At 48.5% G+C, this 22,581-nt stretch overlaps 2 protein-coding genes across 2 annotated transcripts in view; both read right to left on the bottom strand.

Moving 5' to 3' along the window:
- Window positions 1–8,006, bottom strand: part of CERKL (CERK like autophagy regulator) — a gene marked incomplete at both ends in the record, with an annotated part of 58,164 nt that extends 50,158 nt beyond the window's left edge. Inside the window, one exon of the mRNA XM_082312796.1 lies at window positions 7,697–8,006. Coding sequence (XP_082168922.1) covers window positions 7,697–8,006 — 310 coding nt within the window. The remainder of the gene's footprint in view (window positions 1–7,696) is intronic.
- Window positions 8,007–17,432: 9,426 nt separating this feature from the next.
- Window positions 17,433–18,530, bottom strand: NEUROD1 (neuronal differentiation 1; the record flags this gene model as incomplete). Its single annotated transcript, XM_082312600.1, has 1 exon — window positions 17,433–18,530. The coding sequence occupies exon 1, from the start codon at window positions 18,522–18,524 to the stop codon at window positions 17,433–17,435; it is 1,092 nt and encodes a 363-aa protein (XP_082168726.1). The 5' UTR covers window positions 18,525–18,530.
- Between the last annotated feature and the right edge of the window lie 4,051 nt (window positions 18,531–22,581).

Raw genomic sequence — 22,581 nt, 5'->3', positions numbered from 1 at the left:
TCCTTATGGCAATATGGTAATACATGTATCAGATACTCAACACATTATGGTTTTTTGTGTGCACATACTGTTACAACATAAGTCATAAAAACCAGGACCACTGATTTCCTTCAAAGGAAAACATTAGTTCCACGACCCACTAATGTTAAGGTCCACAAAGACTATTCAGTTCTTCAGGTTTATGTTCTCGGATTTTCAGCCATTTAGGCTTTTTCATAAATTGCCTAAGAAGGATAAACATATTTTTAGAATACTATGTGTATTTAAGTAAAAACTTCCTTCTAAAGCCAGTGCATAATATAGTTGGATATACCTAAATAAAACAGCAAACAAAAAGGGATTCCTTCTATGCAATGCCTACTTGTTTGTTTTTTTGCATAATTGCAAAAACACATATTATTTACCTGCTGTTCTTGTAATATACATAGTTAACAAATAAGAGTCTACAGTGAAAGGAAAATTGTTTACCTAAGTTTTGTTTATTTTGACTGCAACAAGAGCAGATGACAGTCTTCCCAGCTTTATTTTTATTTCTATTTTGTAACTGTAAAATCAAGATAGAAATGTCTTAATCTGAGCATGTCTTTTGTCAAGATACAAAATAAGAAAATACAAAAGAACATCATATTCTGAATTCTAACCCATTTATTACCATGAACAGTTACAACCATGGACGCAAGTTTATATGGATTTACCATAGCAGAAGACCCCAGTAGGCACCATGATCCCCACAACCACCCCACACAAGGTGCTACAGGACCACATCCTACACACAGGCCAAGGAGAGAAACAGCCACAGACAAAAAAAGTAGGCAGCAGTCTCAGACTCTGAGCAGCCAAGCTATTAATCAGATTTTCTATTTGTTTCCTGCAGACATTACTACCAAAAAAAATTAGGAAAGGATTTCAGGAATTATGTAGCTTCTTGGACGTTTACAGAGCACTGCTTCTAATTGTGACGGACTGCCTGAAAGAAACCACGCATTTTCCAGTAAACTACACTCGAAAGTCAAGATAACTTGATAACATTTGATGAAACAGAAAAGACATAAAGGTGCATACTAGACAGATACAAATTCAGGGGTGATATGGTAAAATGACGACCAAGGAAAGATTACAACAGCACCTAGAATATTAAAGAGGGGGGGAAAAAAAAAAAAAAAGTTTCTCAAAGGCTGAAGAACAGCACAATTCAGAAACTGAGATACAAGATAAATGCTTAGGATAAGGGATTTGACCGAATGCTGTTTTTAATGATTTAAAAAGAATGTTAATTTACACTGAGGGACTCAGCCCTACAGCACTGTCACGGACATGAAAGTAGCACTAACACAGGTATCAAAGATTGGTTAGTATAGCAACTTTTTTTAATATACACTTTTGGATTCTTTCCATCATGCTATATAAGCAAGACCATCAATTTCCTCTTGCACGCCTTTGAACAGAAAGCATAGTCAAAAGAGTTGGCAATTATTCTATGAACAAGAAAATTACGGAAGTTTGATAATATTTTTTTAAAATGAACTTGCATCCTACCTCTCTTTACCTCACCACCTTATTCTGTCCCCTCTGACTTTCCAGCGATTTCCCTACCCTGTACCAGGCATACCTCACACACTATAGCACCACCCTGCATGTCTTCCTATCTGCCCAGCAACAGCTTCAGTTTCCCCTCCGTTCACTAATATCCCTCTCCACAGTACCCACAAATCCCTCCCACACCCATATGGCACTTCACCAAAACCCTTACACTTCCTTAATATACGAGCTCACCCCCACCATGGTATTCTTGATTGCTCCTTAATTCCAACCTATCTTTCTTCAATTGGCCTGCTCAGCAGCCAAAAAAACAGCACCAGCTACGTCTGGCTTGTTACTGGTGTGCCAACTGCCTGATGATGCATAATACGTCAAGTACCCAGCCAGCCACCGTCCTGCGCTTGCCAGGCAGGCAGAGGAGGTGAATAAAGCAGAGCATTGCCTTACCTATAATAGTATATGGCAAGGCATACTTATTACATAGTGCAACAGGAGAAATGAAGACAAACAAAAAAATCAACCACAAAACCAAAACCCATCACCTTTAGGCAAGTCTAAAACTTGCCATTTTATGGCCTACAAGAGCTTTAAGGTAACACAAACCACAATATCACCAATAGAAATAGTTTTGCATTAAAAAGAAAAGGCCGTGAAGAAGACATATTACTTCGTGTGAAAGCTAAAATAAATCCTGTTATTTCAAACTCATGTAGCATCAGAATCCAACTCACTAACACATGCACAGCTTAACATGTATGTGAACCCAAACACACACAAAGACAATTTGCAAGACCTAGCATAGAAACTTATTTTCTGGAACAAAGATTTAAATATCTGATCTCTCTCTTTGGAGACAGAGAATTAAAGTACATACAAAAGCCACTATTAGACACCCAGGGTATGTTAATCCCTTTCAACATAAGCAGAGAGGTGCATAAACATCTGAAATACCACCAGAAAGCATGAAACAACATGAATTGTTCCACAAACATGTAGCCATGAACTGATCTGCTGATAAAGGAAAAAAGACACACAGAGAATCAAGACATTGTGTCTAGAAGTCACCTGAAATAAAGAACAGATTTTAAGAGGCCTTTAACTAGTATACCCCATTTCCTTAAATATTTTTAATTTTTCACAAAAATTTGTAAATTAATGAATTCTTTTGCAGTTTCACGCAGCATTTATCTAAGACGTTAATTTTATGGACTTCCTTGAAAAAAAGATTTAAGAGTGTCTTACAAGTTCAGATATCATGGGATTGTTTAAAACTGCATGCTTTCTTTCTCCAATTTACATCTTAAAGCCATATGTCAATGTGATACATGTACATTGCACTCTCGGTTACACTTCATATTATTTATTTTTATGTCTATTCCTTAAAAATGGTTTTCCTATTTGGACAATAGATAAGCCACGTAGAGAAATTATGCTCTCTATACGTCAGAAGTGGAATCAAAAGTTTTGAATTTCACCAACGTGGAACTTCAGCAATACACCTTTTGTAACAGCCAGTTCCTATTTCCATTATTCCTGACTGACCGATAGACTGACAGATGTCTTACTTTAGAGATCCCAAACAGACTATTGGTATCTATTTCAGCCACATCTGTTCCTAAATAGCCTTGGCAGCAGGCCACTATGCACTCGGAATTAATTTTAAGTCCTTTATTACTAACTCTCTCACTGTTGCAATACATCAGTGATTTTTTTCCTTATTGCTGCACTTATATAGAATATTTATAAATCTACATTTTAGAAGAATATCAACAAGAACTATAGTACACTATATATAAGAATAGTATACTCAAACAACATATTGATCTTTTTTACTTCATTATTAAAATATATATTCAATAATACAGTAGCCTCTGGATTGCTCCAGAGATCTTACTTTCTTATTGGTCAATTAATTTAGAATATTATTTTCAATTACTTATATTAAAAAAGCAAGTTTTATCCAAATTATTATTATTATCCAGATACTCAGTCCAGCCTACATGCTGTCAGTCTGGGAGAACAACTTCATATACCCTTCAGTCAAATACACTACATACACAAGAAACTACACTTACAAAGTTTTTCATGAGGATCAAAAGCCTCCGGACTTCACATACCAGTAAAACACTGAGCGAACGCCAGTCTTGTTCCATTTCCAGAAATCTGCTGAAAAATCGCAATTATTGTAAATTGGGAAATTCTGTGGCAATCTTTAAAAAGATGCTGAAGGCTTTAAAGAAATATCAGGACTGATGTTCTCATTCGACAGCAAAAAACAAGCCATATTGGAAGAACAGCATAAAGAAGACTGAATTGACACTATTCGTACTGAAACTGTTCTAAAATACAAATGATTCCCATGTCCACTACTGCTAATCCCCTACACTTCATTAGTTTTTAAACTTTAGCCACATAAAAAAAAAATTCCACTCCAGGCATGTTCTTAAATGTAAATAATTGTATTTTTCCATCATTCAGTCATTCTCCTTGTCTTCTGGGAACTTCTAAAAGTCACATATAATATTCAAATCTGTACTTAAGATAGCTTTCTCTGCTATGGTTTTGAAGCAGCATCCAAAATGAGAATCAATACAGTTTGGGGCTGGATTAATAATACAGAGAGAGATGTCTTGGTTTTTTCTTAGTTTCAGTGATTGTATTTATAGCACAGGAAAGCCACATAGAAAGAAGCTAGAGAAAAAAACTAGTAACTACTAACTGTGAGCTCTACTTCTCATTGCAACGCCCACTGCATTGTTAAAAGCAAGCAACCAGCTATGGGTCAGAGGGTATCTGGCTCCAGTGAGGAGAAAAGGCTCAGCTGAGCTGCAGAGCCGGGCTGTAATTTTAGCGTTTCAGAGGGGGCAGCCAAGCCATGCCTCACACTGCCAGCGTTCCCACTTGACACATTCGCTCTCTCAGGCTCCACATCCAGTTGCCCGCCTAGGCCTTACTTCTGCCCCAAGCTTTGTTATAAGAGAACACACAAAATTCATAATGGGTCATGCTTATTTGAGAGGGGAGAAGAGGCCGTTACTGGGGAGCTTACTATGAGGTCTGGAGAGTGAACAACAAAGGAAGCCATGAAAAATCCTCAGCGAGCGCTGGTAGCCAAAAATCTCTAGGAGACAGAAGCTGCAGAAATCAAAGGAAGAGTAAAGAAGGGAGTCTGCCTGATAATCACGCTGCCAAAAGCTCCACAGAAACAGTGCAATGGGGCAGAACTGTGCCTACGTGACCATGAAACGATCAAGCCCAGGCTTTGAGTTCTGTCTAGGAGAAGCTGAAGGAGCCAAGGCTGCACGAGCTACCACATGTAAGAACCTATGATAGGAACCACAGAACTATGGACAACAAACAACAACTTCAGCAAGACAGGAATACTTTTGAGGAACTACTGGGGTGGGTGGGGCCTGGGGAAAAGGGACGAAAGCAACTACCTGGCAGTTCTCTGACTTGACAGGCTAGAGTGACTGCCATAGAAGAAAGGTCTTTTCTGAAAATATGAAGAATTACTACATACAAGTCCAAGCAAGGGACATTTCATTTAGCATCACTGGCAAAGTGCAAAGACCTGACCTGACCGTTTAGAGCCTAAAGTAAACTATGTTATGAAGCTTTTGGTTCAGAGAAAGTATACTTAAGCCAAATCCCAGTGGAACAGACCTATCCAGACAGCCTTCGACCCTCTCCTGTACCTACTGACAGCCTGGCCCAAGAACTGCACTGCTGAACTTCTGTTACACCTAATGAGACAGTAACACAGATGGCTCCTCCCAGCACCAGTACAGGTCCCACACATGCAACGCCCCAGGGTAATTGCTACTGGGATACAAAATAGCATGAGAGGAAAAACAAAACAAAACAAAACAAAAAAATTCAGGTTCCAAACCCCATATTTAACCTCTGCAACTGCATCAGCAGGAACAGACGATAGACTGGTGGCATCCATACCAACTGAGGAACTGGAAATCCTTTTATCTTCAATATAAGTACTTGACATTTAAGAATTTGGAAAGCCTATGGTAAAAGCTCATAGTCTACCACAGACTTCAGGAAAAACCTAGCATTTGAAAGACACCACTGCCTTTTCCACTGAAGCTAGTAAAGAAGCAGGACATTAAGAACTTCTCGGAAACCAAAATATTCAGCAGCTCAATACAACATAGTACAAAACTGAATTATCAGAGACAATGAAGTATTGGCATATGTTTAATACATGTGCAGTAAAAGCCCAAATCCTGATATAATTGACAGCAACTTGTCAGTGCTGCTTTGCATAAGATCCCTGAAGTTTTGCCATCTGCACTATGCCTGACTATAAGCACTGCATACTTTATTACCTTGCAGGAACTAAGACACAAAAGCCCACAATGTCTGTATGAGTAAGCTTGGGATAAAAAGATCTTACCAAAAGTAGCAATTTAGGGGGTGGCTTTTTCCTAGGAAAACAAAACAAACAAGCAAAAAACCAAACCAAAACAAAAAACCCCAAAAAACAGAATACAGTCCCATGCCTGGAAGCATGAAGCAATACATATTGAAATTCATTCTTCCTGTCTGTACCTTAAAATCTTTCACTGGTGACAATTGAAAGACAATCATGGACCCTACTTCCTGATACCTGACAATTCAAGATACATTAAAGTAGCCAGAACATAAAGTGGCAATCAGATTAGAGTACTACACACAGAACTAAATAATTAATAAATCTCATTTCAGATCACATACACAGAGACCTGGAGTTAATCCCAAAAGGGAGGGAAGAGAGGCTACATCGCCGTGTGACAGCATTACTACAGCACCAAGACTGGCTCCACAAGAGGAAGGACCCTACGCACATTAGTGCGGCCGTCACCAGAACTCAACGGTCCTGCTGAAAAGCAGGTATTTAAGTTCAAGCACAACACTGCATTAACACGGTTACACTCTTCGGAGGATAAGAGTCAATAGCTGTGCATGGCACCATGTTAGTTTGATTTCAGTAGCTCTGGTATCCCAACATGGTTACATGAAATGAAGCGTAACGACTTCAGCTGTGAGCATCTGAGTATTTCTCTGCAGCAGCAGCACTGGAATCGCAGGCTTCCACACCACTCTCGAGCCTCTGCAGTATACAGACTACCTTGAAGAGGAACAGAGTATCACAATAGAAAAACTGGTATGTGGAAGAAACTTTGTTTCTCTGTATGCTGAGTTTATGGCTGTTGGATCTTACCCATATGAAGTTTTAAGTTCTGTCCAAAAGAATACTAAAACAAACCTATTATTTTAGGCCTGGACAAGCTAACTGTGCCATACCAGAAGGCAACTGTGCTGTCTGGAAACTCTGCATTCCTGAACACACCTTTGATTTCTCCTTCACCTAAGCACTGGGACGTCACTGCAGTAAACGGGCGCTTCTAAGAGTTTGTATGTAGTTTTGAAAGTAAGTTTATGTTTTCACAGTTTCTAGGAGAAAAATGACTATTTGGATAAGTTTAAGGAGCATTCCTTTTCTCCTAAAACTTTTTTATATAATTTGTTTCACTTGACCAAATCCTTTGTAACACCACTTTCTCACAGCGTGTTGCTTTATTGGAAAAGCACGGAGCGAGGACAACCTGCCACAGAAGCCTCATCACAAAACTCGTGTGTGTCTCACAAAACCATACCCACCTATAAGCGCTCTAGTTTATGTATCCGTCAAAGAGAGTAAGCCAAGAAGAGCTGATGCAGCAGAAACAAAATCAAATCCTCTTACTGTTCTGCCTCGGGCTAAGCAGCCATAAAAACACCTTCTCTTACATTTTGTCCTTTTCATATCACCCATCAAGAAGTAAAGGCTCTTGCCAGGAAGAGTTGGTTCAGATACAAGACGCTCATTGCATTACAAACTATTCCTTTTTTTTTTTTTTTTCCAAATCCCCAGCATAACCTTGAAGGGAAGAGGCGCGCCTGACACCACTGACTTCAACTACTTTTCTGTAATCCCGACTCTCCACCGCCCGGCCCGGAGAGGCCCCAGCCGCCGCTCGCCTCTCCCCCGCAGCGCCGCGGGAAGGCCACCTCGCCCCGGGCGCCCCCGCCCGCTCCCGGAGGCGGCCTGGGCCCGGGCCCTGCCCCCGCAGCCCGGCCCCGCGGCGGGCACCCCCCGCCCCGCCCCGCCCCGTCCCACCTGTGGGGCTCTCGGGCAGGATGGGGCTCCAGCGGAGCCGCCGGGCGCTCAGCACCACGTCGCAGCTCCTCTTGCCGATCTCGAAGATGCCCCTGAGGAGCGGCTCCTCTCCCGCCTCGGCCGGCGGGGCCGCCGCCAGCGGGGCCACCCGCCGCCGCCGCCGCTCTTCGGGCGCCGCCGCTGAGGAGCGAGCGCCAACGGCCGCCGCCTGCGCGCGCTGCTCCCGCGGCGGGGGGCGGCCGCCGCCGGCCGGGCGCTCGGGCCGGGCCCGTCTCTGCGGGCGGAGGAAGGGGGCCGCGGCGCCCAGCATGGCGGCGGCACCGCCGCCCCGCGCCGCCGGCCGCCCGCCCGCGGCGTCCCGGCTGCTGCCAAGGCAGCGCCCGCCCCGCCCCGCGGGCGGAGCCGCGGCCGCCCAGGGGCCGGCGGGAGAGCGCCCGTCCCGTCCCGGGCCGGCAGCCGCATCGCCGCCGGTCTCCTCACAGGCAGCGGTGGGAGGCGAGCGGGTCGGGCTGTCCGGTGCCGCGCTGAGCCCCTCCTGGGGGAGACGTCGCTCCCCTCCGCCGCTGAGGGGGAGCCCTTCGCTGCGGCAGCGGGCAGGGCTCCGCCGGCGCACCTCAAACCGGGCCGGGCGCGGGCGGGCACCGCGGCGCTGCTGCCGCCCGCCGAGGCTTCCCCTGCCGCCCAGCCTGCGCGGGGGACCGGGACCCTGAAGTAGGTATGGTGCTTTGTAGGGTGACTGGAGCACAGCGACAGCGGTCACAAGGCCGGCCGGCTTCTTACGCTTTTGTTCTCCTAAGTTACTCCCCCAAGGAGTGCAATGCATGAGTTCTCTAGCTGCAGAAGTTCATTTTCTTTGTTGGAGTCCCATACGTCTTGTGCTTTCCTGTTTTCACTAAAATATTACGATTATTTAACTTTGGAAAACTATGACATGAAGTTATAACCACCCTTTCAAAATAAAAAGGTCAAGTCTTCCACAGGTTGTGTCTGTGGCTTAGCCTTAATACCATGTTGACATTCATGCCACAAAACAGAGTATTACCATAAACCTAGGTGGAGGTATCGCAATTATACATACCCCTCGTAACAGCTGAGGAACACAACGACTCAGTCTGATATAAGCCCGTACGATATTAGATTCTACATCAAGCAGGCCAATACGGAAAGCGTACCCAGAAAGCTGCATAGCCATCCCTCACCCTCAAAGCTTAAATGCAGAGGAGGGGGACCACTTCTTTACTCCCGCTCTGTAAATGATAGATTTCCCTGTTTGGAGGTATGACAGCTTCACTCACAGGTGCTGTGAGATTCACTGATGACAATCACATTACAGCTCCAGCATCAACTCCAATTTATAAGGCACTCCTGAGCCTGCAAGGGCTTAACTTGAAGAAAAACAAGGGGTTTTTTAGTTCTGAGATGTAAAATGTCATGGTGGCTTATTAGTGCATTAAAAGGACGGTTTTTTACTGAGCAGTTTAGTAATTTTATCTTTAGTATTTGTAATCAGACAAATACTAAACGTCCCTCTGAGAAATAAAGCAATAAAGTAAAAATATTGCCTTTTGCAGATTGATACAAATTACAGTTCAAAGCACAGGTCAAAATATCCAAGGCTCTTCCTGCGATGTCTGCCTCTCTAGAAGAGAAATGCTGTTACAGGTAAGGAAATCTGACTGTCTGCAATCAAACCAGCTGAGAGTCCATGAGATGATACATGATTTCATGACTACTAAGCTGCCTTCCTTAATAGTTACATAAAAACCTGTACCAAGCTGCTAATTATGTAGCTGAGAAGACAGTTTTAAGACACATTTAAAAAGTCACTATGGTACAGTTTCCAGCTATTACTTTGCCACGTTTAAAGTATGCTCTGAATATTTGTTAAATATGCAACCACAAAAAGTGCTTTTCAATTTGCATTGAGCCATTGATACAGCTTTCACTGAAATGTAGCCCTCACCAATTTGCCTTTCCGAATCATAACATGAACATGTAAAGTTTCTGTTTGCTTAAAGCTGTTAATGTCAATAGTCTTATTCTGACTTTAATTGTGTCAATATTTTTTGTCCCTCAAATCTTCTTTGTTGGGATATAAGTATCTTGACTGCAGAATAATCAGATAAAATATAGGGTAAATAACTGAAATTATGTGTAAACTGTGGAAGTTTTGTGCAAAATACATTTTTTTGCCTAAAGATAACTGAGTGACAAGGCAGGAAAAACTGCGAGCCAAACAAGCAAACTTGCCTTACCAATTTGTCGTTCTGGTACAACAGTAGATGAACCAATTAAACTTGTGGCTGTTATCTGGCATCAGTGATCTTTAGTGCGTTTGCATTGATGTCATTCAAAAGGAAAGCTAAATCATTAACTAGAAGATAAAGCACAACATGAAACTGGATATAGCTGAATCAATTTTGAGGCTGTATGCCCTTTATAATCCCCTGCAGTCATTTGTATTTGTTTCTGGGACCATTTATTAGCCTATCCCATCTATGTATACTATATATTGTCACCAGATAATTTCTCATAAGGTACAGGAAAGGATAAGCTGATAACTGTCTTAGAACCATAAAATAATACTATTTTCAGTACCATCAGTGGAAGACTATTACCGTTCCTAAGAGACTCATAATACCCTTCAACTGATGTCATTAAAACTTCTAACATCCTTTTATTGATGTTACTTGAAAGGTATATTAAATCAGTAACTGTTAGGATACTAACATGTAGTAGATAAAACCATGAAATACTAAAAGAACTGTATATAGTAACAAAAACCATAGGAGGAACATAAAAGTTTGTCCACTCTTGGTTTGCTACTGTTCACAGATCCTCAATCCCCACAATCCTTTGTAAGTTTGAGACAGACACTTCTTCCTGGGGAAGAAAAAGGACCCCGGGGCTAGCAAGGCAGGGGCCTTTCTGGCCAGGACCCACCTGGTGGTACCTGAGGAAGGAAGCCTAGGGGAGGGTGCCAGGATCCCCTAGGAATCCAAATCATCAGGCAAGTTCACAGTGATGAGGCAGGACTGAGGCCAGGATAGGACATCAGTTTGCAGATCTGGATCAGCAGGGCTTATAGCCAGATAGGGGCTGTGGCTGAATCAGAGATCAGCATCCCACAGTATCTCTAAAAGAAGAACTGATAGTCCCAGGCTGAGCTTAAATAGAGCCCCAGGCCCTTGGGCGGGGCTGGTGGGGGGGTTGCAGGTGGGGCTGGTCAGGGTTTTTAAGGCTTGGTAGTGGCCTCAGGGCCCTAGCAGCCAGAAGCACAAGAGGAGCAGTACCAAGGAGCAGTACCAAGGAGCAGTACCAAGGAGCAGTAAGGGTAGGCTGCTCTATAAAGGGAGTAGAGCTGAGAGTGACTGTAAGTCAGGTAGAGCCTCACATACCTGACTGGACCTGTGTAGGTCAGCCAAGAGTCCAGATAACTGGACAAACCCTTTGCAATGAGGTAGGACTAACATCAAGCTGAAAAGCAGAGTCAGTGGGTCAGGTTTGGTGACAGTAGCCAGTGTCAGTACTAGCCCAGTAGCCACCAGGGAAGGTGCCTGTCAAGGCAGGTCCAAGGTCAAGAAAAGTTATCAAGTCTGTGGGTCACGGTCTGGATATGGCCAGGCACAGATGTGACTGCAATATCGTGAAGGCAGATACCAGGGATGAGAGCCTCTTAAACACAGCTCTTGAGTGAGGGAGGGGAGATTTCCCCTTGTGGTTTCTTAGAGCTTGTTCTCACCAGTCTGGACCTGGAGGAGATGTTGTTTCATGCCAAAGCGCTGGCCTTGAGCACAATCAGCTGAACTAGGAGAGGGGAGCATCCTCTGGGCCCAGACAAGAGGTAGTAGGAAATGAGGAGACGAGCTAACCTCTCCTTAACTGTGTTTCTCTCTGGATGAAGGAAATCCTCTCTTACAGTCTAGATGCTAAGAAATAATGGGAACCTCAGAAGTCTTTTCCTGAAGAACCCTGTAAAGTGAAGAAAGAGAAGAGGTAGGACAACTTCTGGCAGAAATAGCAAGTGAGGGAAATACAGCTAGTGTTTAGTGAAGGAGAGCAAGCAGGTAAAGCACACTGTTGGAAAATAAATCCTCTTCCCTCAAGAAAAACGGGTAGAAAAATGCAATGAGGTGAATAGGCAAGAAATGGGAAGGATAGTTTTTGATTCATGGATAATGTGATGCTGCAGTCAAGGAATGGGAATTAAGACAAGAAGAGATGAGGGGATGCTGTTGGAAAAATACCTTATGTCCAATCTGGAGGATTCAACTGGACATTTCTGGTAGCTGGCTTATTTCAGTGGCTAATAGAGATTTGCTTCTAGAGAAATCTGAATTTTGAAATTGGCAGCATACCCTTGGCTTGTATGTTTTTCTGGCTACAGTGTCTGTTTATACAATGAAGGTTTAGTGTGTAGTCAGTTACACTTCAGCTGTTCATTCCCAAATATTAGCTCTCCTAAGTATGTTCCCTTCTTACATTGCTACTCTAGAAAAACATCTTTATAGCTCTCAGTATTAAGTCAGGTCTGTTTTCTTGTTTTTCCTTGACTTTGAAGAAGAGGCATTAAGCAGAATACCAAACCTTTTACACAATAAGTGAAGTCATAAATTATTCTGAAGAAAAACGGCAACAATAGTCTATGGAAGTAAGCATTACTATTACTATACATCTTCCTATATGTCTGAAAAGAAGGAAAACACTAAAAAAAAAAAAGAGAGAAGGAAAAAAGAGCAGTTAAGGAAAAAGACAAATCTCTGCAAAGAGGAGAACAAGAACAAGTGAAATTATTATGCACGAATAAGAAGCAGCAAGAATGGAGTCTGAAGTTGAAGTCGTTCCTATGAGCACCAGGATCTTACTCAAACTAGAGGAAAATGTGACAATGGGAAGGAATATAAAATGAGAAGGCATTCACCGGAAGACAATTTATTTTTAGTTTTCATTAAGGTTGATATGCTATCTTTTTAAGGTAATAAAGTTTTACTCTGAATGTTATTTTCTATTGTTCTTCCACCAAAATGTTGGCAAATAGTGTAAATCTTAGTTGTTTCTGTTTTACTTCATACAAAATGCAGTTAACTCTATGCTGCAAACTACTACAAGCTAGGAAACTGAAAGCCAGGGCTGATATTCTGTTTTACATACCCTGTAGGCAACCTAAATACTTAAGAGAATGCTTTGAGAGCATTGTCAGTTTTAATTTTGTATTGCATAGCTTCTGACAGTTTGTTAAATACATATATGAATTATTTAAAAAAACACTTATGTACATATTTAAAGAACAGTCTATTTGTAGATCCTCAACTTGCTGTTTCAACGTGTATTCATGTACTGTTTTTCAAGGCTTTGTGTAGTATGGGATTTTCAGCTAAGGAAAGAGTGTAGAACATTTATGATTTCTGAAATAATTACCATACAATCCATCTCGGTCAATAAAAACAAAAAGACCAATTTCTGCATATTTTCCTGATACAGCACCAGGCAGAACTCCAAGTTTTCATTTCTGTGAGTTCTTCCTCAATAGGAATGAGTGAGAACTGAGTGGGTGTTGTTTGGTTTTTTACTTTTAGATACTATATATATATATATATATTAACTAGAGAATGGAATTTAACTCTAATTTCTAAAAGTATTTGACAAAATGGTTCTTTGTAGAGAAGTACTGTGTTGTTTTAAAAAAGAGACTTTTTTTTAATGTCAAAAACAATTGTTAGGGTCATGGCGGATCCAGTTTTGATCAGTTACAATACTGAAATAACTGCAAGAATTTTTACTGTTACAGATGATAGAAAAGGTTTGTTTTACTTGCTCTCAAGACTTAGTTTAGAATTATTTCTGTTAATTCCTATTACCTCTGGAATTGTACGTTGCTTTTTAATATTAGTTTATTATAATTCTGCAACAGTATCTTCTGGAGAAAGCAATGCTCTGTTGTCTACTGGTGAATTCAGGAATCTTGGTTGTCCTGGAATCTACTTCCCTTCACCTGGGGAGTCCTCCTGAAGGCACTGAGCCAAAGTCTGATGATGTTCAGGCTCTTTTTTCATTCAGGCTAGGTAACACCTGTGTTTTCAGGCTCTGTGACATCTTGTGGATGTGACCTGGAATTCCACCATTTCAGAGGACTCAGCTGTATCACAGGCAATGATGAATCTGAAACCTCCGCACCCTCTTCTGTTGCTTCAGAAAACCAAGAAGGGAAAAGCTGCAAGTCGTGACTGTTACTCAGGCACTGTTCCTGACGAGATTTCGTCGGGGTCTTGTCAAGCATGCACTGGTGGCAGAACAATTTCTGCTGTCAGAAGTACAGCATAAAGAAGAAGGGGAAGGCCACTGCTCCCAACAAGCCCTAAAAAGAGTCCTAAGCCTCTGCTGGATGACCCATAGGTGTGTGGGCATGACTCAACCCCAGGGTTTCCTCCACATGCGGAAGTGAGATAATCCCGCTATAGCCTTAGTTAATTAGCGATATGTTCATAGGAGAGGAACAGTGTGAGTAATTCTTTCCTTTGAAAGAGACCTTGATAGACCTTCCTGTGGGAGTCATGAGCAGAGATTTCAAGATTTGGCTTGATATTAACAGTAAGAAAAAATAAATATCATGGAAGCATCAGAAGCAGCAGCAAAGGGGCGGCGGGGGGGATATGTCCAATATTTCATAAGGGTGGGGAAAAAGAAACCCTAAACTAATTGAAATAACAAAACTCACAAGTGATTTGTAAAATGGAGCCTCTAGTTACCAAAATGCCTAATTAATTTTCCTTATTAGGTTGCTCATAACATTAAAATGTTATTTTCTCTAAAGTATCGCAGTAGCAAACATTCAGATAGCCTAGGTAGATCTTTTAAGTAAATTGCATTGGCTAGAGGAGTAGAATTTTGTTATTAACCATGGAAAAAGAAAGGGTAATTGAAAAGGTTTCTTGTGGTTTGGAAATGCCTTCCAAATATTCATTAAACATTTAAGCGACTAAATTTGCAGAATATGTTCCTGACATTGGCACTGGTTCTGTGGTATTTCTCTCATCAGATGGAAGTACTGTGTGTTATGCAGAGTGCATTCATGCATAAACAATATCATTTTCATAAATTAAAACCTCCCCTGCAGAAGGAACATCTGTGCCTGCCTTTGAATAAAAGATGGTGGCATGTGAGTTGCCCCTTGACTGACTAGAAGAATCCTTATGTTTAAGAAGAAGGCGCATAACCAAAAGGCGAGCATGCTTGGGTCAGCTTTTTCAATTTTATCTGAAAAATTGTCATTCATTCCCCCGCCCCGCCCCCCCCCCCCCCCCCCCGGGTTATCTAGGGTATATTTAGCTGTGTTGCCACCGACTGGGACAGGTTAATCGGGTGCTTGAAAAGTTGCCTTTTGCTTTCTTCCTTTTCAGATTCGGCAACAGTTTTTGTGCGCGGAGCTGCGGGCTCGGGCAAAACGCAGGGAGATGCTGCAAAAGGCAGCAGCCGGCGTGGCAATTAATTTCCAGCGTGTTTTTAGCACGAAAGAGGGGCCGTAAGGGTGCTGCGGTACCAGTACAGGTTTCCAAGGCTTACGTTTAAGCACCTTTTAAAATAGACGTCGGTAGCTTGATTTCTTGGGGAAAAAATGCCACATCCACGGGAGAGCCTGTGCACTTTCTGCTGGACTTGAGTGAAATATTTATGAAATACCCGTGCTTTGCGACAGGCTTCGTACAGGGTATTTCAGGGAACGTCTTGAACCTGTTTCGGAGGGTCGGAGGCGAAGACCTGTTGATGGTCGTTCCCGGTCATTAGGGGAATTGCTCTCCCGCAGGTTGTGTCTCCGGCTTTCTTAAGCCCCGGAATAATCAGTGAAGATTAGAGAAACACATGGTTCGCGTCTGGGAAGAGGGGGAGACGACGAATCGATAGGGCTGGATCCAGGGCTGGCTTGCGGGGGGAAGGCGCACCTGCTGCCGGCGAGGCCGGAGCAGCACCGCCGCGCTGCGGGGAGCCCCGCCGGCACCGCACCCCGGCCCCGGCGGCCTGGGGGACCCCCCGCAGCCTTCACCCCGTGGCCTGGGAGGGGAGAGCCGCGGGTGGGCGCCGCCGGGCCGGGCCGGGCCGGGCCGAGCCTCCCCGCCCGCGGGCTGCCGGGGCGGCCGCGGGGCGCCGGGCGCAGCCCGAAGCGGCAGCCGCGGCTGCCGGGCGAACGGCGGTCCTGCCCCCGTGTCCGTACTGCGACAAATCAGCATTGCAAATGGCCAGTTTCGCTGTAAACAAACGAACCAAATTCCTCCCCCCTCTCCCCGGAACCCCTCAAGGTAAGTAAAGAATCCGTGTCCTTTTTTTTTTTTTTTTTTAAGTCCAATTTTATTCTACAAATAATAAGTGTTGCACCTTTCATGAGCTATCCGAATAAAACAATAATCCCATAGGAATTACTTACACTAAGAAAAAAAAAATAATAATCACATTTAAGGAGAAATGCAACATTCGACCAAATGTTCAATACTATGTTGTTGCCAAAGGATGGATGTTTTTCTAAAATCCCAGTGTGCATTACACCATAATATACAGGATTACAAACAAAATTACAGTACAGATTGATTCCAGTTGAACCAGCGTTACATTTCAAACAGCACTTATTCTGGACTGCATTGTACATGCAATAGCTATTGTTCTAATTACGGATTAAATGGTTTGAATTTGTTTCAAGCTACCGTACTAATCGACTACAATAGGTATATAGCCCGACTTTAACAACCTGATTAGTTTTAGGTTCCGATTTATAAGATGAGCATATGACAACCACGGACTGTGTGAACATGTATAAAATCATGCATTTATATCGCCTGGAAACATGAACATCTTCAAGTTCTCTTCAAAAAAACCACGGAATGCCAAGGGGTTCAAAGACTAAAAAGAAACAGTGCAAATTGTATGTGATAGTCAAGCAGCTTTCGATTTAAAAAGGGTGTTGGCATTTGCTTATAATCTTTATATACAAGTTTGTGCAAGTAATGTGTTGAATTGATATGTTTTAATAGAAAATAAGTCTCTCGTTCTTATATCTTCTCAAGACCTAGGGGATCTGGTTCTTGTTGTAGGGGGGAAAGGAAAAAGAAAAAAAAGAAAAGAAAAAAAAAAAACCAAAGAAAGTAAAAAAGAGACTTTCATGGGAAAGAAATTGCCCGGATTGTGCATTTTTTTTTCTTCTTCAACTATTTGAAAGGAAAGAAGTGCTAAGGCAACATAACTTCTCTAAGCACTTTTCTGCTGGTTTAAATTAGTTAAATTATTTTGTATAAATTAGATATAATTCTACCTTTCCAATATGTATAAAAATTGATGAAGCTGCATGGTTTAAAATAGGAAATTCACGTTATAAAAAGTCATTAAAAATTCTGTACAAAATCACAACAAAATAATTCAGCATGGGAAAGGTAACAAGTAGTAAAACGTTGGTTGAAAAATATAGATTTCATATATATTTTGTAATTGGCCCATCGCTAGTTTAAAAATTGCATAGATCCTAATTATTGCTTGTGATTTTGTTATCCCGATCAGGTAATTGACGCGACCCCAGCGCCCCCACCCCCAATTTACAGCGTCGCTCCGAGGAGGGGGAGCGAGACAGCAGGCGAGCGGGGAGGGGACGCGGCGGCCCCGGGGCAGCGGCGGCCCCCGCCGGGCGGCCCCCCGTCGCCGTGGCGGGCGGCTGGGCCGGGCGGGGCTCGGCTCTTCCTCCCCTCCGGCGGGGGCAGGCTCAGTCGTGGAAGATGGCGTTGAGCTGGGCGCTGAGGACCCGCTCGTGGTGGGGGTGGCCCTCGTAGGGCGCCAGGCCGTCGACCGGGATCTCGCAGCGGGAGGCGGCGGCCGGGAAGATGGCGGCGGCGTGGGCGGGCGCGGCGGCCAGCGCGGCGGCGGCGGCGGCGGGGTAGTGCATGGTGAAGGCGTAGCTCTTGTCGAAGTCGGCGGCCGGCTCGTGCTTGAAGGAGAAGTTGCCGTTGACGCTGAGGGGCGGGCTGAGCGGCCCGTCGAAGGCGGGGCTGGCGCCCTCCGCCAGGCCGCTCTCGAAGAAGGGCTCCAGCGCGGCGCCGTAGGCGTGCGGCGGCTTGAGGTGGAAGAGGTGGGAGCTGTCCATGGTGCCGTAGGGCGGGCTGGGCAGCCCGGGCGACTGGTAGGGGTAGGGGTGGGCCGGGAAGGGGCCGCCCGCCGCCGCCGCCGCCACGTGGGGCGGCACCTCCTGGCTCTGCTCCGGGAGGAAAGTCCGCGGGTTGAGCTGCAGGCAGCCGGCCACCAGGTTGGTGGTGGGCTGCGACAGCCCCTTGCAGAGGGTCTGCACGAAGGAGACCAGGTCGGGGCTCTTGCCCGAGCGCAGGATCTCGGAGAGCGCCCAGATGTAGTTCTTGGCCAGGCGCAGGGTCTCGATCTTGGAGAGCTTCTGCGTCTTGGAGTAGCAGGGCACCACCTTCCGCAGGTTGTCCAGGGCCGCGTTCAGGCCGTGCATGCGGTTGCGCTCCCGGGCGTTGGCCTTCATGCGCCGCAGCTTGAACCGCTCCATCCGCGCCTTGGTCATCTTCTTCTTCTTGGGGCCCCGCCTCTTGGGCTTCTGGTCGTCGTCCTCCTCCTCCTCCTCTTCTTCCTCCTCTTCGTCCAAGTCGTCCTCCTCGTCCTCCTCCTCGCCGTTCCGCAGCGAGTCCTCCTCGGCCTCGGCCTGCAGACCCTCCAGGTCCTCCTCCTTCTTGTCCACCTCGTGCTCCTCGTCCTGGGAGCTGAGGCACTCGTCCGTCCAGCTCGGGGGCCCCTGGGGCTGGGGCTCGCCCATCAGCCCGCTCTCGCTGTACGACTTGGTCATGGCGAGCCTCTGCGTGGCGGAGAGAGAGGAGAGAGCCGTGTCAGCGCCCAGGCCGGCGGCCGCGGCCCCCGCAGCGGGAAGCCGCCCGCGCCCCCCCGCTCACTCCCGAGGGAAGCCCCGGCTTCCCCGCCGTGCCAGTGCAAACTTTTAATTGTCTCCGCGCTCCTGCCTTATAATTAAGTTGACATATGTTCAAATGCCATTATGTAACTCGCTGATATTCGCGGGGAATATAAGCAGATTACAGGTGCGGGAGGCAGCCCGGGCAGCACGACGCGGGCAGACCGAGCGCGTTTTTTTCTAATAAAAAAAAACAAAACCAAAACCAAAACAAACAAAAAAAACCCCAAAAAACAAAAAACGACATTTGCCGAATCGGAGGGGGGGAAGACGGGGGGGACACAGGGCACCCACAGGGACGGGTGGCCGCCCGGGACGCCTGTCCCCGCCGCTCCCCCTCGCCTCCGCCTTGCGCGGGGCTCCCGCACCGCCCCGACGGGCGCCGGGCACCTGCTCCCGGGACCGACGCTGCCCAGCCTCTCCCGGCGAGGCTCCCCCGGTCCCGCCTCCGCCCCGCAGGGCTGCCGCTGGGTGCCCGCGGCGGGGTGGCGAGCGGCGGCGCTGCCCGGCCCCCGCCCGCGGTAACAGGTGCGGGACCGGCCCCGGCTTTCCGTCTCCTTCGATCCCCTCCGCCGCAGACGGGCATCGTCCCCCCGCTCCCCGCGGGGGCCTTTTGTGGGGGACCGCGACCGTCCCCCGGTCGCGCCGGGGAGGAACAATGCCGCCCGCCCGCCCGCCCGCCGGGGCGCAGCCTGCGGGGGGACCGCGGCGGCCGCCCGCCGCGCCGGAGAGGGAGCTGGAAGTTCGGAGGCGCATATGTGGAAGCACCTATATAATTCGTGTGCGTACAGATGGACGCGCATACACATTTCCATATATATATGTATACACGGATATATACGTGCGCGCGTGTGGATGGATACAGGTGTGCGCACACGCAGCTGCCTGCACGCACCGGCAGGAACGACCGCCGGTTCCCACGACCGCAAGCGACCACATAACCCGAAGCCGCTCCGGCAGAGGCAGGTCCCGCCCGCCCCGGCCCCGCAGGCTCCTCTCCCACCCCGGCAGCCGCCGCCGGCCGCCTCTTTCCCCGCGGAGGGGGTGGGGGAAACCCGGGTTCCCGTTACCTCCGTTGCTCAGCCTCTCCTGCGCGGTAACGGTCTCATAACCCCGGCGCAGCTCTCCGTGCGAGGGCGCCGCGTGGGTTCCTTTTTTTTTTTTTTTTTTTTTTTTTTTTTTTTTTTCCCCGAGGTTGCGCAGCACCGGGCTCCCCCGTTATATAGCGGGACCGAGGATGCGCGGCGGGGGGCCGGCACCGGGACCTGGGTACCGCCGCGATCGCTACCGCCCAACGCGCCTGCGCCCCGCCCCCGCGCCCCGCCCCGCCCGGCGGCACGCGCCATATGGCCGCCCACGTCAGGCGCGGCGGCACCCACACACGCGCGTCGTCGTCCGTCCTCCCCCCCCCCCCCCCCACGTGACGCCCCTGATTTGTATGCGGCCGCGCGCCCGCCCGTTAAGCCGCCACGCCCTTTGTGGCCCGCCGGGCGCCGCCATCTGTCACCGGGCAGGGACATCCCCCCCCCCGCCCGCGGCGGCGGGGCGGGCGAGGTGCGGAGCGGAGCTACCGCTCCGCTCCGCACCTCGCCCGCCCCGCCGCCGCCGTGTGAGGGGGGAGCCGCTTGTCCCGACCCGCGGAGCCTCATTGTTCCCATTGTTCCGGGGTGCGGCCTCCGCGGGTCCTAACGGGCGCCTCTGACCCCCGGAGCCTCCGTGTTCCCCCTCCCGCCCCCCCCCCGGCTTTCTCCGGTGCTGTGCCCCTCGGTCTGTCCCGCCGTCTGGAGCAAGGGCTGTTTCGCTTTCCCCGGGTTTTTGGTGGAAATAACCGCCGGTTAACGGGGAGGTTGAATGAAAGGTGCCGAGCGACGGCTTTAAAGTCTCTAAACGCGGTTTGCAAAGACCGCCAAATTTTAGGGATGCGCTTTAACGAGGGAGGGGTCCCCCTTTGCTTTGCCACCGGCACGCGTTACCGGAGATTCAGTCAATAAAAAGAAATAATTTATCTTCGCCTCATGCGGCTTTAAACGCGAAGCCGATCATTCCGCCCTGAGGAGACAGATTCGAAAGATATTTTTCCAGGTCGGGTTGTTTTTAGAATGTTTCTCTCCTGTTCGTGACCTACATAGCCCCGGGGCCGGCGGGGCGGCAGGAGGGGGCTCCGGGGGATGTTTGCCTTCTCGGTAACCCAAGACGAAGGACAACCGGCTGCGTTTTGGTATTTCCAAGCCGGCCGGTTCGCCGTGCGAAGCGAGGGGCGGCAGCGCGGCGTGTGCCGCCGTTTCGGACGAGCGGGGCTGGAGCGGGGCGCGCTCGGGTCACCGGCGGCCGCGGCCCCTCGCTGGGGCAGGGCCCGGAGGGGAGCGCCGGTGCCTGCCCGCCTCACGGCAGCCCCTGCCCGAGGCGAGCCCCTCGCTGCCCGCAGAGGTGCCCCCGAGGCAGGGGCCGGGAGGGTGGCCGTGCCCCGGGCGGCTGGGCTGGGCGTCCCGCCGGGCCGGCCGCCCCCTCGGGAGCGCGACCCCGTTAACGGGCCGCTACCGGGGCCGCCGCGCTGCCGGCGCGGACGCGTTTTGGAAGCGGTGAGGTTTGAACAGGTTTTGAGGGAGAGGGATGGGGCCGGGCCAGCCCTGCCTCGGCTGCTGGAAAATGTCACCCGCGTTTGGATGGGGCTGGCTGGGAATACAGCGGGCGTGTGGGGCCCGGTGCGGGCGAAAACACCAGGAGCAGGGCACGGGCAGCAAGAGGGACCCCGGGGAGCGGTGAGAGCTCTGGGACGCCCGTGCGCCTCTGGGTGTGCTCAGTGCGGTCAGCTTCCCCGAGCACAAAATGAAGTCAACGCGTTGTCGATAGGCAGAGAAGCAGACAGGCAAATAAAGAGGCAGGCAGTCGGACAGAGGGGCTTAAGGCCCGCCGGGCCCGGCGCGGGGGGCTGGTTCCGCCGCAGGCGGCGCTGGGCGAGGGGACACGCGTGGCCGTGGAGGAGGCGGGCCGGCGGGTACGAGCCGCTCCTCGGTGCAGCCCGTCGGGGCGCAGGACGGGCGCTGCGCTCCGGTGCGGCGGGGCTCTGCCGCGCCGCCTTCATCCTTCCCGCGCCTCTCGCTGCCCCGGCACCGCTTCTCCTCGCGGAGCCCCCAGGCAGCCGGCTCTGCCTTCCCCGCTCCGGCCGTCCCCTGCCTCCGCGGCTCCGGTTCCCCACTTTCCCTGCCTCTCCTCTTCTCCCAGCCCCGTGATTTTACCGCTCCAAGCGTCTCTTTTTTCCCCCTGACCTACAGACTCCTCCTTCTCCATCTGGCTTCTAATTCGGCTTCTGCTTATTTTTGCTCCCGAATCCTTTCTTTTCCCTTTTCTTTTACTTTTCCTTTTTCCTTTTCACTGTTTCCTTTTCCTTTTCACTTTTTCCTTTTCCTTTTCCCTTTCTCATTTATCTTTGCACTTTACCTTTTCACTTTTTCTTTTCCCTTTTCCTTTTTCTTTTTCCCCTCTCCCTCCCCGCCTCCCTCCCCTCTTCCCTCCCCCCCCCCCCCCCAACCCCCCGCGGCGCGGCACGCGAACCGCACGCGTCCCAACAAAGCTCCGTCCCGTCGCGTCCCGGCCGCCCCCGCCCGCCGGCTCCCGGCCCCGGCTGCAGGGGAAGCCCCGGGGCCGGCTGGGGCCCGGAGCGGCGGTGCGGTGGCGGGGAGCGCATCCCCGCCGCCGGGGCTGAGCCCGGGCCCGGCCGGGCGGGCGGGAGGGGGGTTTGTTGCGGGGGGAGCAGCGCTGTGGAAACGCCTTACGGTTGTCCGGAGCGCAAAATCCGCTCCCGAGGAAATCTCTTGGGTTTGCGGCATTATCTTAATTAAGATAATTGATTCATATTGCACCTGCGAGAGTGCGGGAGAAGGATGCCTCCCCAAATAGCTTAAAGCTATTGGAGAGAGGAAGCCGCGCTTATAATTTA

Source organism: Platalea leucorodia, assembly GCF_965183815.1.
Source record: "Platalea leucorodia genome assembly, chromosome: 5".
Lineage (NCBI taxonomy): Eukaryota > Metazoa > Chordata > Aves > Pelecaniformes > Threskiornithidae > Platalea > Platalea leucorodia.
This window is presented reverse-complemented; position numbering and strand designations above follow the sequence as displayed.